General features: G+C 40.5%; 1 protein-coding gene across 4 annotated transcripts in view; it reads right to left on the bottom strand.

Moving 5' to 3' along the window:
- Nucleotides 1-322: 322 nt before the first annotated feature.
- The window catches only part of WARS2 (tryptophanyl tRNA synthetase 2, mitochondrial), a 119,210-nt gene continuing 102,097 nt past the window's right edge, over nucleotides 323-17,435 (bottom strand). For 2 of the 4 annotated variants that reach the window (XM_066377304.1, XM_066377306.1), the window contains 2 exons: nucleotides 11,563-11,681; nucleotides 6,065-9,021 (listed from right to left, as the gene is read on the bottom strand). In XM_066377304.1, coding sequence (XP_066233401.1) covers nucleotides 8,573-9,021; nucleotides 11,563-11,681 — 568 coding nt within the window. In that variant the 3' untranslated portion in view covers nucleotides 6,065-8,572. Of the gene's footprint in view, nucleotides 1,324-6,064; nucleotides 9,022-11,562; nucleotides 11,682-17,435 lie in introns of those variants that run through there. The other 2 variants (XM_066377308.1, XM_066377307.1) reach the window with 2 other exon arrangements.

Below are 17,435 nucleotides of genomic sequence, written 5' to 3'. Positions count from 1 at the left end.
CCTCCTCTTCTAGTACAAGAACTTCCTCTGAAATCCTGTTAAAGAATTATACTACTCTTCCTCTTCTTTCTTTCTTTCTTTCTTTCTTTCTTTCTTTCTTTCTTTCTTTCTTTCTTTCTTTCTTTCTTTCTTTCTTTCCTTCCTTCCTTCCTTCCTTCCTTCCTTCCTTCCTTCCTTCCTTCCTTCCTTCCTTCCTTCCTTCCTTCCTTCCTTCCTTCTTTTTTTCTTTCTCCTTTCTTCCTCCTCCTCCTCCTCCTCCTCCTCCTCCTCCTCCTCCTCCTCCTCCTTCTTCTTCTGGCTGGTTTATGGTGGGAACACTTCTCTCACTGAGGCTGGTTCCAATCGTTATGTCCAGACAAGTTGCATAGCGTTTTCTTAAATTACACTGGGGAACAAAATTTTTGTTGCATCCACAAAAACACTTGTTCTTACCTAATTCAAGTGTGCTGATCTCAAATCTGACATTAGTTTTTCTCTGTAAGGTACAGTTTTTTGCAATTCAAGATTTTAGGTTTTCATGTTATTATAAAATTTTCAACATTTAGTTTAACATAATGAAGTAGAATGTCTTCTTGGGCATCATCTTTGTGAAAATATAATAATTTATATAATGCAGTAAATACACAAATACACTAAAAGATATGATTGCATAAGAATGTCTATAATTTCAAAACAGAACATATTAAAACACTTATTTTAATCATAAAATTTGCACAAAACTTATTTAAATTCTATTCAGGCAAAAATTTGCGTTTGTAGCTCTTGTGTTTGAGTACTTGTTGAGGACAATCTCGTTGATGGTCCAGCAGTAGTCTGCTCATCACTAACAGCTCCAAGATTTTCAGGAAACTTATCAAGGTGACTGTTCAGGAAGTGAATCTTAATGCTCATGTTACATTCAATGTCATGGAAAACCAACAGCATCCTTTGAACCAGAAGTTCATAGTTTTCTGCTTTTTGTTGCCAAGGAAGTTCTTTGTAACTGCCACAAAAGACTGCCATGCTGCTTTCTCCTCCTTATTCATCTTCCTGGCAAATTCTTCATCACGTATGAGGGTTCAAATTTGAGGTCCATCGAATACACCTGCTTTTATCTTCTCGAAAGACAAGGCAGGAAAAGCAGAAACAATATGTTGAAAGCATTCACTTTCTCTATTCAAAGCCTGAACAAACTGCTTCATTAAGCCAAGTTGGATGTGAAGTGGGGGAAAAATGATCCTGTCTCGATTAACTACAGGTTCATTCACAATATTTTGTATCCCTACTTCCAGAGCTTCACGTTTCGGCCACTCCTTCTGTGTTCAGTGTTTCTCCCGAGCTCAGCTGTACCACAAACACAGAAAGCAAGGATTCTTTGTGAAACCTCTCTGTTGTCCTAGCAGGAAATTTATCATTTTAAGATCCACACAAATGATCCAGTTATACTCCTCATACTTCAGAAAGTTGAGGACAATTTTTATGTCATTCTTACTAAGTCATTCAATTTGGGTTGGCTAAACTGCTGAGGGGTTAATGACTGCTTGGCATCAGAAGAAGACCCTTCAGATTCTACAACCATTTCCTCATGCATCTTATCAAAATACACTTGATCACCATGTTCACTTTCTTCGTCCTTAGAAGAAATAAAACCATTGAAAACTAGAATTGGGAGTGTCTCAGAGTGTGGGATAGGTCGTATTGCTGAAGGAATATTAGGATATGCGATCATATGCCATTTTTTCTTGCCGATGCCCTTTGTATGGATCAGACAGAACTAACAGTCACTACTGTGGTTCATGCCAAACCATGGGAATACCAAAGGCATTCCTTTGTGTTTTCCTTTTGTTCAGTCACGAAGCATTTCCTCACAATTATGACACACAATATGAGGAGCACAATTCTTGTCTTGATCGCCAAGGGAACTTGAAAATAGGCAATATATGCATGTGTCACAAATGATGAAATATTGTGCCTTTGATGTTGAAGTGTGTAACAGCCACATATATAACAGAAAGTGTCAGGATTATTCTTACATTTACGCCTACTCAAAGAAGCCATGATTCAATCTTAAAACAAAATAAGAGGGAGTTTTTACCAGATAATTTTTTATATTTAAAAACTACAATTATGTAAAAGTGATGTTTGTAAAATATTAATTGCCTTGTGGTTATGTTCAATCCAAGAGTCATTGCCCTTTAAGTCCAATTTAAAAACCAATGCATGCCATTAACTGTAACAAAAAGAAATTAAAATTGCATAAAAACTGGAGCACGCACCAAAAAACGGATTTCAGATTTGGAATCAGAGATGCAGAAATATATAGAAGCAGTTCTAAAACCTCATGCAACTGAAAATGAAAAAAAAAATTGTTCCCCAGTGTTATCACAGAGCATCTATCTCTTTTTGGGGAGATGCTACTGAATGCTCAGGGAACTCTCTGGATAACCTGGTTATGTGAACTGACAACGGTTCTCAGTGGGCTTCCCTGTGGGCCAGGCTGGTGTGGGACCTAGTGGTCAATGCCAAGCACACACACTTCTCCATCCTGCATTCATAGAGCAGATGGGACACGTCTTTCTTCCCAGGAGGAGACTGTATTTTAAAATCTTACTTGAAAAAGGGTTTAAGGTGGGTATGATGACTAAGGCAGTGATTATATAAAATCAGACTGTTTTATTCTAAATAGAGTCATATAGTCATATCACCTGCTTTTCAGAAACACTTTTTAAAAATGATGACTATTTCCTGGCTTATTGTGTGTATGTGGGTAGGGGAGGGGATATAAAAAAGTTTCCATACCATAGGGCCAATATGGCTACATCAAATATTAAATATTCTATTTATTTGAGAATGATTTCATAAATGTAACATTTAGAAACCATATTTTAAATAATTAAGAGCTAATGCCATAGCTGTTATACCCAGGAGAGTGACAAGACTCAGGAAACTTTGATTCGTGTTCCTAGTCTACCTCTCACTGGCTTTCCAAGCTCATCTTTACACAGACAGGGAGCCCGAGGGTGGAGACTGGGTCTCATTTCTAAGGATTGGTGCTTAGACTGTGCTCGCAAAATAGGTGCTCTGCAAAATGCTTGTTCATGGGATACATGAGGTTGATATACATGTAACTACCAGTGTTGTTAGTAAAAAAAGATGGTTCAATATAGTTTTTTGGGTTTTTTGCGAGAGACAGACAGACAGTGACAGACAGGAAGGGAAAGAAATGAGAAGCATTAACTCAGAGTTGTAGCACCTTGGTTTTTCATTGATTGCTTCTCATATGTGCCTTGATGGGGATGGGGCTCCAACTGAGCCATTGACCCCCCTGCCTAAACCAGCAACCTTGGGCTCAAGCCAGTGATCTTAGGTTTCAAGCCAGCGACCCTGAGCTCAAGTTGGATGAGCTGGCGGTCAAGCCAATGATCTTGGGGTTTTAAACCTGGGTCCTCAGCATGCCAGGCTGACACTCTATCCATTGTGCCACTGCCTGGTCAGGCTAATCTAGTATTTTCATTCTTATATACTGTATGGATTAGTTTTTGCCTAAAAGTGTTCATGCTTCTGTGTCCTAGTTTCTGATCAGAAAGCCCCTTCTCCTCTCCTGTATCATATTTCTTTCCTAAACATCTTTGTTAATCAGTCATTCCCACGCTCACCAGCATTGGCTAGCTAGTTTCTCTGTGTGTCCCCCTCTAATTATAGGTACATTCTATTTCCCCTGTGCCTTTCACATTGCTGTAAGGCTGAATTACATACCTGAGGCTAAGTCACTAACACTCTGAACCCCAGTTTCTTTCCTGGAGAAAGAAGAGGATCCTTAGCCAATAGAACAGACTTGTGAATATTAACATACAAGGGCTTCAGTGACTAACAGTAAAACTTCCAGGTTGTTCAGCCTGTGGGGGTGTCGGAAAACACTGCCCTAGTGAAAGGCAATCTGTTCTCAGTTCAGTTTCAGGGAGGAATGGACTCCTCCTACCCCAAGAAATTTTAAAAGACCCATCAGTTGGCAGAGTGAAAAGAGGACATTAATCACATGGGGGGAAAACATAGTGAGGATAGTGGTTGTGTTAAATGGAGAGCAACTGGGAGCTGCCAGTGACACAGGCACTAGCAGTGGACAGGGTGAACTGAAGGTGACCTAGACCATGTTACACGTGCAGATATCCCAGGCTCAAAACCACAAGGTCACCAGCTTGTGCGTGGGGTCGCTGGCTTGAGGGTGGGATCATCAACATGATCCCGTGGTCGCTGGCTTGGCTGAAGCCCCCCCCAGTCAGCACACATGAGAAGCAATTACTAAACAATCACAAGTGCCACAACTACGAGTTGATTCTTCTCATCTCTCTCCTTGTCTGTATGTCTCTCAAATAAATAAATAAATAAATAAATAAATAAATAAATAAATAAATAAATAAAGGGAGAGAGAGGGGAAGAAGAGAGGCTAAGAGGGAGCTATGAGGGTTAAGATTGTGGGACACCACCCCGAGGGTCACAGGTGCTGAGAGAAAAATCTAGACTCGTTAAAATGAGACAGGCCACTTTCATGGGCACACCAGTTCAGGGGTATCACTGGGTTCCTAACTAAGAGAAACTAGAGACTAATAATAACAAATGTATGACTTTATGCAAGTTGCTGAGTTGTAGTTAGTTATTAAAAAAAAGTAGAATTGTTCCTATAAGAGTGATACAAATATTAAATGAGATCTGACCTATAAACAAAACGTGCCCAGCATAGAGCAAGTATAAACTACATGCCAGCTCTTATCACCTAAGTATTGTTTGGGAGATGATATGGTCTGTCATTCTCAATAATCTTTTTGCTACCTTCACGAATTCAGTTAATGAATTGCCCAGGGCAGAGTCCTTAGCTGTACATGCAAAATCTGTAAGCTGAATGCCTTAAAGCAGCTGTGTCCAATAGACACTTCTGTGATTACAGAAACGCTCTCCATCTGCACTAGCCATTAGCCACTGAGGATACTGGGCTCTTGACGTGGCTGCTGAGGACGTGAATTATTCATTTATTTATTTATTTAATCCTAATTTAAACTTAAATGGACACATACCCATATTGGACAGTGCATGCTTAGAACACATGACACCAAACACACCAGAAGACATTGTGCAAGAGCCACTGTGGCCTTGTGGGGCCCTTGATTGCAGGACCTGACTCCACCTCTTAGAAGCTGAACTGTCTTAGGCAAGCTTCTCAGTGTGCCATGCCCCGGCTTCCTCCTCCATGTGGCTGAGGCTAGTATTGCTCCATTGGGTTCTGAGGAAATGAGAGGATACACACAAAGGAGAGAGTGTGCTGGTTCTCAAGTTCAGCAAGCGTCAGAATCACCTGGAAGGCTGTGAAAACACAGATTGCTGGGTTCATCCCCAAAGTCTGATTCAGTCAGTCAGTGGGAGAGCCAGAGAATCTGCATTCTTACTGAGTTCCCAGGTGGTCCCCAGACTGCTGCTCCGGGTGCCACACTTGGAAGAATAGCTATAAGACATTTAGTAAGATGACTGATGCACAGTGAGAACTCAGTGGGGTCAGTCACTGTTTTATCACCAGCATCTTCCTGGTGAGCATCAAGAGGTTTCTGAAATAAAAACCAACAAACCAGCCCCACACTTTATTAGGGATTGCAAGCCCATCTTCTGACATTATTTTGATGTTTATGAGGCACCTGCCAAGGGCAAGGAAGCCCCACTGTTCCGAGTGACCATCCATCAAGGGGGGGGGGGGGGGATGAAGGAGGGCTTGTCAGCTGGTGCAGCTACAGAGCCCCAAGTTACCTGACCACCGGACACATTAATCATCATTTAATTCTCCACAACACATATAGAAAACAACAGTAAAAATCATCTTTAAAAAAAAAAAAATCACCTTTTTCTGTGAGCCGCAATCCAGAAACCTCCCAACTGTTCATCTCAATAAAAAGATTGTACCAAGGCCTATAAATGGTAAGTGAAAGGGGTGTGAAAATAGGTCTGGGTTCTGGCATTGGCACCTTTTTGTTTTAAAGAAAGAGGGAAGAAGAGAAAGAGAAAAAACCATTGATTTGTTGTTCTACTCACTTATGCATTCATTTATTGATTTCTGTATGTGCCGTAACAAGGGACTGAACCTCCAATCTTCGTGTATCTGGACAAAACTCTACCCAACTGAGTGACGGCCCAGCATTGTTTCTTTTATCAGTTTCCTGGGATCACTCAGCACGTCTCAATCATTACAGGTCAATTTTGGAATTGAGCCCTCAGGTCACTTTCAAAGAGCAAAACCAGCAGGATGCGCATGAGCCCGGCCTTGCCAGCAGGGCTATGTTCCTTGGCAGTTATCAAAGGTCTCTAGTTTTCTTCATGGAGCTTTTTTCCACAGAGCCTTCAGTTCTGTGGATGAAAGGTGTTGTAAGGGGGTAAAGAAACACACAGATAAATAAATATACAATTGGTTTGATAGAACCATCATTTTTTTAATATTTATTTTTTATTGATTTTAGAGAGAGGAATATCAACCTGTTCCTTTATATGCCCTGACCAGGGATCGAACTAGCAACCTCTACGCTTCAGGACATTGCTCTAACCAGTCGAGCTATCTGGCCAGGGCAATAGACTCATTTTAATTATGTCAATTTCCAGTATTCATAACAACGTTTCCTTTGAAAGAAAGAAAGAAAAAAAAAGAGCCTCAGAAGAGATATGCCCAAAGTGGTTCAGTCTAGGACTACTAATACCTCATTCCAAGAAAACATCCAGAAAAAGGGTCTTTTAATTTGGACTCTGGGATGCAGTGTTTTATAGATTTATATCTATTAATACAAGGACCACCCTACTCCCTTCTTTTAAGAAACATGAGTAAAAATTCTTTGCCCAATATATGAGTCTCTTATGTATAAATGATGGTCATTATACCCATTGGCAAAAAATTATAAGCAATTTCGGTTGCAAAATCCATCCTGCTAACAGAACCTGGTAAGTCAGGTTACATTTAAATTTTCAGGGGTGGGAAGTGGAGGTGCAGAGAAATGACTTGTTTTCACTAAGAGAAACCCAGTAGAGGCTAGCAGAGCTTCCACTCACAGTGGCTCAGGACTCAGGCGCTGTAGTGGGTGGGACATCCTGTGAAATGCCTCTGCAGTGAGCCCAGGGGACAGAAGTTGGGACTTGCCTCAGGGACTCTGAGGAGCAAACGTGACCACAGTTGGCTGAAACCAGATTTAAAGCAGGCAGCAACTGGCTGAATTGCTGATACAAACAGTATCAGTAGTCTAGCTCTTATATTTCTGGGACCCACTTTCAAAATAAGCATGGTTAGAGGCTCATGTAAGGAGTAAAGATTTTGATCTTGAATTTGCTTCTTACTTCCTGATTATCCAAGCTGAGTGTCCTCTCAGCCTCTCTTTCCTCAGTGTAAAATGGCAAGTCCTCTCCTATGTATTTCACAGGGGGTTGGCAAGATTAAACTGAGAGAGAGGGAAAGAGACAGGAACATCGAGCTGTTCCTGTATGTGCCCTGACTGGGGATTGAACCGGCAACCTCTGTGCTTTGGGACGATACTCCAACCAACCGAGCTATCTGGCCAGGACTTGGCTAAGGAAGTACTTCTTAAGAACATCATCTAGGGACCGGGCTCTTGTACAATAAATAAATCAAGTTAGAACAATGCAGTCTTTTCACAAGATTATTTCCTGCATCTCTAAATTAAAAGAAAAAATCTTGCTGAACGATAAGTATAATCTCTTGGGAAATAAGTTAAGCCATTAAATACATTGAAGCAGGCACCATCTCAGTGACAAATAAAGTATAATCAACTTATTTTTGTGAGATCTGAATACAAATTGGCCCAAATGGCATCCCAAGGATTCTAAGTCTAAGACCTCTACATAAATGGGTTGGAATAAAGTGATCACCTGTGATAGTACTTGCTTCAGAGAGACACAAACGATACCCCCATTTGCCAGATTACTGCTCACCTCAGTCATATCTATATAGATAAATTTAGGCCAGAGAGTATGCCTCAAAAACTGAAGATTCAGTGACCTCTGCCTTCTTTGTTTGTTTGTTTGTTTCTAGCCACAGCATCTTGCTGATGGAACCTAGAACATCACTCTATTTGAAGGCTACAAAGCATTATTTATCAGCCTGACGAGACGGTGGCGCAGTAGATAGAGCGTCAGACTGGGATGCCGAGGACCCAGGTTGGCGAGGTCACCAAGTTGAGCGTGGGCTCATCTGGTTTGAGCAAAAAGCTCACCAGCTTGGACCCAAGGTAACTGGCTCAAGCAAGGGGTTACTCGGTCTGCTGAAGGCCAGCAATCAAGGCACATATGAGAAAGCAATCAATGAACAACTAAGGTGTCACAACAAAAAACTGATGATTGATGCTTCTCATCTCTCTCCGTTCCTGTCTGTCTGTCCCTCTCTCTGACTCTCTCTCTGTCCCTGTAAAAAAAAAAAAAAAAAAAAGCATTATTTATCAAATGACGCCAATAGAGGCATACCAAAGTGAATGTCCCCAGCTTGTGCAGAAAGCTGCCTTTAGCAGAGAATGTACAGACTGCAAAATAGAAAAACCATTTTGTGATTAGTTGAAACGTCCTATAAAAACCCCACCAACTTCTTCACCTCCTGGCACACGGGATATGCTAATTCCTTGGCTTTTGCAGACCCAACTTGTAAAACCTTCTCTAAGTAGTCCTTGTCTGTCTTCAGTTTTTCAATTTCACTCTTAATTGGAGCAAATTTCTCAATCACAGCATCTGCCACCAACAGCTTATAGCGAGCAGTGTCGATGCCAGCACTCTGGCGAATCACATCCTCCACCGGGAGTCCTGTCACTGCGGAGTGAATGGCAACCATGTTGGAGACACCCTCACGGCTGGCCGGGTCATAGGTGACCTCTGAGGTGAAGTCTGTCACAGCCTTGCAGAATTTCTGAACTATCTCCTCTGGACTGTCTGTTATTCTCACAGTGGCCAGTTTGTCTGGGTCTGATTTCGACATTTTGGCAGAAGGATCACGAAGGGATTTCACCTTCTTCATTGATGCTTTAGGTAAAAACATCAATACGTACACCCCCAAAACAGAAACAAAACAAAACAAAAAAACAATGACATCATTAAAAAAATCACCAGAAATGTGTCTAAATCTTTAAGAAATCCAGGAATACCAAATGACTTTATTATTTTTATCTGATCACATAAATATTAAAGCCTCACTGCAAAATTCAAGCAAATTATGTAAGCATGAAAGTAGACATTATCTGAAATATGTAAGAATACTGTTAAAATTTTGTTGATCATGTTTTTAGGCATTTTGAATGCATAGGTACATATAAAAATGTCTACATATATAAATCTGTATCCATCACATCGTTTATGCTGTGCACATCTTTAAAACAAGTATTGTCTATTTCTTTCCTCTCCCTCTTTCTTCCTCTGTGCTTCCCTACAAGCTAATCACCCCCTACCCATAATCACCACCCTCCCTTTCCCAAACCAATTTTAACAATCTGTGTCAATCCTTTCAATTCTTTACCCATGATTATATAAGCATGCACTCTCTCTCTCACACACACACACACACACACACACATACACACAAACACGCACGTGAGCAGGAGAAGCTTGTTTATTACTCTGATAGAATCAAGATGTGAAGCTGTGCTTTGTAACCCAGTGTGAGTAATAATTGACTATTTTATGGCCATTACAGAAGCATATAAAATCAAAATGGGTAAAATAGGCCAAAACATTAAAATGTTACTTATTGCTAAAAGAAGGTTGATTTTTGTGCATGGGGTGCCCTGAACTTATCTGTTGGGACTGTTGAAATAACTTAGAAATTTATACCCATCTTATTTTTCTAAATTAATGCTGGGCACATGTTATATACCTTTAAAATGCTGTCAGCTTAATAAAGATGGACAGAGCTTAGGCTCAGTGATTTCTGCCCCTGTCATACATTGACACTGCTACACAAATGTTGCTAAAGATTTACATCTTTCCTCCAGAAGATTCCAGGCTAGCAAAGCCTGGCGAGCTGTGGCTGAGGTCTCAGGTTCAGCAGTGGACTGGCCGTTCCACCTCGGCTGTGCATATAAGAAGGCAGAGTGTGAGGATTATCAATGTCCTTTTGTTCCATCTAGATTATGATCCAGGAGTTTTCAGTCTCAAGACTTTTGTTTTATTGTGAACAGAGAAGACAAGGTAAGCTGGTTTTGGAAGTAGAAGAATTCAACATAGAGCACTGCTTTGCCACCAACTAGATACAGGACGTGAACAAAGTTATCCCTGCCAAGCCTTAGTTTCCTAACCAATAAAATAGTGAAAGATACCTCTTCAACCAAATGAGATGTGTTTATATATCTATTTAACAAATTATATATTTCCCCCCTGAAGTGAGAAGCAGGGAGGCAGACAGACAGACTGCCACACGTGCCTGGCCAGGATCTACCTGGCATGCCCAACAGGGAGCGATGCTCGGCCCATGTGGGGTGTTGCTCAGGTGCAACCAGAGCCATTCTAGTGCCTGAGGCGGAGGCCACGGAGCCATCCTCAGTGCCCGGGCCAACCCGGCTCCAATGGAACCCTGGCTACAGGAGGGGAAGAGAGAGATAGAGAGAAAGGAGAAGGGGAAGAGTGGGGAAACAGATGGGCGCTTCTCCTGTGTGCCCTGGCTGGGAATCAAACCCGGGACTTCTACATGCCAGGCCGACGCTCTACCGCTGAGCCAACCAGCCAGGGCCATATTACAGTTTATAACTGAAAATGATTACTTTTAGTTTTTAGTCTTTCCCATACTTTTCAAGCTTTTTTGGCTATTTTATTCAATTATTCAATGAGGTCTACTAATTCTACATGACAGAATAAGGTGGGGATTATAGTTATAAATCCTAAAGCCTGTCCAGGAGAAAGCCAAGTTTAATCCCAAGGAAGTTCTGCCTGACCAGGTAGTTGCACAGTGGATAGAGCATCAGACTGGGATACAGAGGACCCAGGTTCAAAACCCTGAGGTCACTGGCCTAGATGAGTACAGGCTCATCTAGTTTGAGCACAGGCTCACCAGCTTGAGTGTGGGGTCACTGGTTTGAGTGTGGGATCATAGACATGACCCCATGTTAGCTCGCTTGAGCCCAAAGGCCACTGGCTTGAGCAAGGGGTCACTCAGTCCTCCCCCCCCCCCCCCCGTCAAGGCACATATGAGAAATCAATCAATGAACAACTAAGGTGCCAAACGAATTGATGCTTCTCATCTCTCTCCCTTCTTGTCTGTCTGTCTCTATCTGTCCCTCTCTATGTCTCCTTCTGTCTCTGTCACACGCACACATACACACATACACACACACACACACAAAATAAAGTTCCAAACTCTGGTCTATTATCCAATCGTCTCTTCAAAACATGCCCTGATTGCTAGACTTAACTGGGGTGATCACTTTGTAAATTATACAGATGTTTACACTTTGTTGTACACTTTGAATGAATGTAATATTGTATGTCAATTGCAATTGAAAAATAAAAATAATTTTTTTAAATACTAAAGGAAAAAATATGCCCTGATATGTCAATCACATGTTTGTTACTTACTTAGAATGGACTTGGGCACTGGGAAGAACTCCCCATACTTCTTGTTAAAGCTTCGTGCTAGATCCTGAACCAGCTCCATGTGCTGGACTTGATCCTCCCCGACAGGAACGTGTGTGGACCTTTAATAAAAGACAGACAGTCAAGCTCTGCAAGACTCCTGCTTATACGGAAATGGTATTGCAAGCAGCTGCATTTCCTGTGCCTGTTTCACTGGTGGTGTTCAACAAACGTTCACCAACTACAGAGGGGAGGCTGAGACTCACGTCTCTATCTGTGCATCAGAAAAATGCCAGAGACGTTTGTCTACTCAAGTCCTCTTTCTTCCATACCAGAAGAATACAGCCATCAACACCAGAGTGACAGGATCATGCTGGGAGGGCAGAATGGTATCTTAACTAGAACAGGCTCTAAGCAGAATTGTACTTGAAAACCACCCCTTGCTCCCTCAGCACATATCATCCTGGCCTTCCCCAGATGCTTTTTACTTTGGAGCCTGTGCTCATGGTAATCTAATAGCTCGTCATGCTCAAAAGAAAATAGAATTAGAAGAGTGATTAAGGCAGGAAATGGAAGGGCACAATCAATGTGCAAAAGAAGAGTCACCTGCTAGTGATCTCTTCAGAAACAATCTTAATGTAAAGAGGCGTTAACTGAGGATTTTATAAAGAAGTCATGAAAAAACATTTCCTGTCAAGTATTACTTCCTATTTCCTCTGGGATACATGCATATAGTAGACACAAGGGATTTAAGTTACAAATATTCTGTGGCCTGAATTTGTTAAATAAAACACACAAAACTTAAAAAAAAAAAAGACACTCCATCCCACTCCTCAAATCAAACACAAACATGGCAGGCGCTCTTCAGGTGAGACTTTTCCTCCGTCACGCAAGATATTTTTGAAATATGCTCTTTTGTTTTCAAGTCTGTTACAATCACGGGACAGTTACTATGCTGCAGGGAACTTAAAATAAATGGACAAAATCGCTGAGTACAACACAGACGGATCTAAAAAAAATGAATGAAAAAAGCAAGTTACAGAAGACATGTAGAGTGCACAGATATTTATGTAAATTTTAAAAGTATCTATGAAAATTCTATACAATGTTCACCGATGTATCTATAAGTTTAAAAAACATATTGGAAGTTCCTTTACAAACTCGTGATCATAGCTGCCCCCAGAGAAGGACGGAAAAGAATGGGCTTGAGGAAAGCAACGAAGGAGACCTGCATTGTACTTGTAATATTCTATTAAAAAATGGAGATGTGAAACAAAAATGATCAGAGCAACAGAGACTTATAGATAAGTCTTGATGGGGAAAACTTTATACTTTCATATTACTGAAGGAGATGAGTGATTTTAAGTCTTTGGTGTTGCCTGGGGAGTTTACATTTAATAACACAGAACTCTGTACTGTCAGTTCTCAATCAAAGACATTTAATATCCCCCTAAAGTGAAACTGAATATTTAAATAATTTAAAAAATTTAAGAGGAAAAACAATAGCTTTTCAAAACAGCCACAGCAATGGAAAATTGCTAGAAAGCTATGATGTTTCTTTATAGAGAAGAGTACCTCCCAGTCCGGGGATTAAAGATCCTTAGTACATTGGCTGAGACATTGATTTTCCCTGTGAATTACTGTCCATAGGCTACTGGTCCACTTAACGTCGTTGTTTAGAGCATGAGAAAGTGAAGGTAGGGTTTTTTTTTTTGTTTTTTTTTCTGAAGTTGGAAACGGGGAGGCAGCCAGACAGACTCCTGCATGCACCCGACCGGGATCTACCCAGCACGCCCACCAGGGGGTGACGCTCTGCCCATCTGGGGTGCTGCTCTGTTGCAACCAGGGCCATTCTAGCACCCAAGGCAGAGGCCATAGAACCATCCTCAGCACCCGGGCCAACTTTGTTCCAATGGAGCCTTGGCTGCGGGAGAGAGACAGAGAGGAAGGAGAGGGGGAGGGGTGGAGAAGCAGATGGGCACTTCTCCTGTGTGCCCTGGCCAGGAATCGAACCCGGGACTCCTGCACGCCAGGCTGACGCTCTACCACTGAGCCAACCGGCCAAGGCAATGAAGGTAGTTTTGACTAGCATAAAGACCAGCTACTTTAAGACAGTAAAATATTTGAGAACATTTTGAAAATTTTTAAAATAGCCCTCAACATTATAATCATTTTTAGTTTTGCCAATTACTTTCTAGCCCTTATTGTTGTCTATATGGATGCATATTTTTACATAACTACAGTTATAATATGCATACCACTTTTTATGTTAACATCACAGGCATTTCCCATATCTCTATGTGGTCTTCATTAATAGAATTTTAATAGATGCACAAGACTATTCCCGTATTATAGTTACAGAACCATAAAGAACTTACATCATTTAATGGAAGATATTTTTGAGTATTCAAATAGGGGGAAAGTTTGATTAGAATGGAAAAAAAATTATCTTTAACAATAACTGAAAGTCACATGGAGACAACTCTGGTGAATAAATGGTCCATACTTACTGCTCAGGAACAAGGTATGACTGTCAATTAATGAAACTAATATTTGTTTGATAAAATAACTCTGAATATAATTTCCAAAAGCAGAGCTGATAAATGTTCTGAGTATTAGAATAAGCAATACTTACTTCAAAGCAACTGACACTTTTTTTACATTAAAGTCAAATAGAATTTTTTTATTTATTTTTAAAAAATCACTGAACATTAACTGTTTTTATATAATCCCTCCTAAACTCAAGTAGTTGCCCTGTGTGTGCATGCATGCATGTGTGTCTGTGTGACACAATAGAGAGATCACTTAACATAATAATAGGCTTTGTGATCAGGCCTATTATTATGATTTACCTATTAGTCTGTGATTTATCCAGTTACCTAAAAGTGGCAAAGTCAGGTCTTGACTCTGCCACTTTTAGGTAACTTTGGGTAAATCATAGAATTTCTATCACAGGCAACTTTCTTACTGTAAATTGGGAGTAATAATAGTTATCCATGCTCTTGTGGAGATTAAATAAGACAATGCATGTAAAGTGCTTAGTACAGTGCCTGAAATTGGACAAGCTTCCAAACAATAGTAGCCATGTAGAGAACAGAATTCTAAGATGGTCTATATGTATTGTATTTCAGATAGGGGCTCAAGACATTCCCTAAAGAACTAGAGGTTCAATCCTTACTTGTCTCTGATTCCAACTTCCCTCCATCTTGGCCAGAAATAGGGACACTTTGTGAAGAGGAAAAAAATCCAGGTCATCAAGCGTTATTTAGAAAGGTGGATAATCAAGACCTGATGGAATGTTTATTTATATGTAAAATTTCATAGGCAAGTAAATATAAAGTAGAATCAACACAGATCAATGAGTTGGCTAATTTTCTCCTTTTGTCCCATAACTCTTGACATTTCTAAAAACAGTCTTGGTCCTTTAGTTTCCTCCCATCATTGGCGAGCCTACCAACTGGAGGGCCTATCACCTTTCTCATGAGAACCTTGCATTTCCCTTCTCTTCTGATTTCTCAGGCTCCATCTCAAGCTCTGCTATCCCACTGAAGGCTTAGGACTGCATCTCCGTGTTCCTCCTAGATACTGGCATTAAATACCCACATTTACTCCCAAACCCAACACTGAAGAGTTAGCATTCCAGATTTGAAATGATACCAGCATCATGGTGCAAAATAACCTGACTTTTTTTTTAACCTAGAACACCCACGAAGACAGAGGAAGTAAAAATAACTGAAAACTAGCATCAAGAGTTAAAACCAAAGACAGAATTTGAGAAGACATTTCATTAATGGTGAAGATCGACAGACCTGAACTATACAGAAAGAGCAACTGGTTGAGCTTCTGTGGTATAGTCAGAGCAAACGGCACCACTGCGGAAGACCTACTGCAGACCTACTGCGCAGGAGAAGAGGAAGCTAGATGTCTACTGATGCCTTCCTCACCATAGTCTTTCTTTCTACAGTCAGTCCTGAAGACTGACTCTCAGAAAGCAACTGTACAAGGTGTGGAGTCTGCAGGAACAGGGCACAACGTACTGTGTCCTCACCACAATGAGAATGTGAGCTCCATGACAGCAGAGACTTACCTTACCCACTACTGTTCCCCAGGAGGTAGAGCATTTTCTGGCCAGGCATAAGCAGCACTCAAGGAACATTTGTTGAACGAATGAAATAAAAGGTAAAGTGCTGAAGGCGGGCAGTAGGAGGAAATGATATCAGGCCAGCAGTGCTGACCCAATTGAGCGACACAGCCATTGGACCAGCGCAGCATACTGTTCCGCCCCTGCTGTATTATGAACAGGGAATTCAAACAGCATCCAAGTAGAAGGTGGACACACAGGCATCTACTGGCAGACGTTGTTTGAATATAGTTTCCTTGTTCCAATATGGATTTAAAAAACCCCAACACATAAAAATCAAACAAATTAGCAAGTTGAAGACCCCAATAGGGGACTATGAAAACTAATGTGGAACAAGGGAAAGACAACTTTACCCCAGAGACCATGAGAGAGAGCTGATACTTGAAAACAAACTTTTACAAGAAACAGATAGTTCTGTTTTTAAAGAAAACTACTTGGTAGCCACAACAGGATTCGAAAAGACATGGTTGTTTTAAGACAAGAGCAAGAAGCCACAAAAGAAGAAAAACATCAGTGGTGAGAGAAAACAATAAAATGAAGAGAGAGAGTGAAGTGATGAAATAAAGAAAACCAACACATCATAGAAGAATCAGGAGCAGTAAGGAACAGACGCCTAAGGATGGGTTGTATTAGTGACCCGGATGAGAAAGCGGAAGCTCCTCATAGCAAGAGGAAAAAGAGAAACTGCACCAGCAAATGAAAGGCTGGGGGACTGTCCTCTGATCTAAGATTGTGGTCCTCCAGAAAAGCACCTAACCATCTGAACAGAAGCCATAACCTTAAACGTAAAGGAAACTTTACTGATTAAAAGTGAGTAAGCAAGCAAAACTGAGTATGCACACTGAATGGGCTTGACAAGTGTCAGGAAAAACACTGGAGAGTCACACTGGACACAGCTCAGAAAAAGATATAAATTATAAAGTTAAAGAAAAAAATCCATATGTCACTGCCAGAAAAGAAAAAAAAGAAAAAAAGGTTGATTATACAACAATGGAACAATGTTTATTGGGCTGAAAGTAAAAGGTATTTTAAAAAGCTGTCCTTTACTGTGAACTATAATAATAATGATGATAATAATAATAAGGTAGTTAATAACTATTGAACACCTCCTACATACTATATACTTGGCTAAGCACTTTTAATGTATTATTATTGTGGTTAATCCCATTTTACAGACAATGCAAGCTAAACAGAAAGAAATTCTCAGGCATATAGAGGACTGGAAAAAATTCTGAATCAAACCGAAGGACTCAAGAACTCAGAAGCAGAGATGCAAGGTACAAAGACAGGTTGTAAAAATAAAAACATAAAGTCTATATTTTGGATACAATTTGTAGTAGAAAATGTAATACACTGATCACAATCTTTGTTGAAAATCATAGGTTAGTTAACAAAATCAAAAGGAAGGATGAATATAGATTGAGGATCTCCAATTGTGATTGATTAATAACATCTGACCATATGATATCATTTTGTATTTGGAACAATTAAAAAAAATAATTTCTGAAAATAGAGAAACTGACATACAAATGGACAATGGCCAGACAATAAATAACCAAAAAACTAGAACCCAAAACCTTTGGAGCAATTAAACCAAGAAGCCAAATCACCACCTCGGCAGCAACTGGCCCAGAATGTTCAAGACTTGGTCCGTGACTGCCAATGTCCCAATTCTTTGTTCTTGCTTTTCCCAACTCAGGACAAACCAGAGAAAGTCCAAATGGTCCCAAACAAA

The sequence above is a fragment of the Saccopteryx leptura genome, chromosome 3 (genome assembly GCF_036850995.1).
Source record: "Saccopteryx leptura isolate mSacLep1 chromosome 3, mSacLep1_pri_phased_curated, whole genome shotgun sequence".
NCBI lineage: Eukaryota > Metazoa > Chordata > Mammalia > Chiroptera > Emballonuridae > Saccopteryx > Saccopteryx leptura.
Note: the sequence above shows the minus strand (reverse complement) of the source record. Positions and strands in the feature narration are given on the sequence as shown.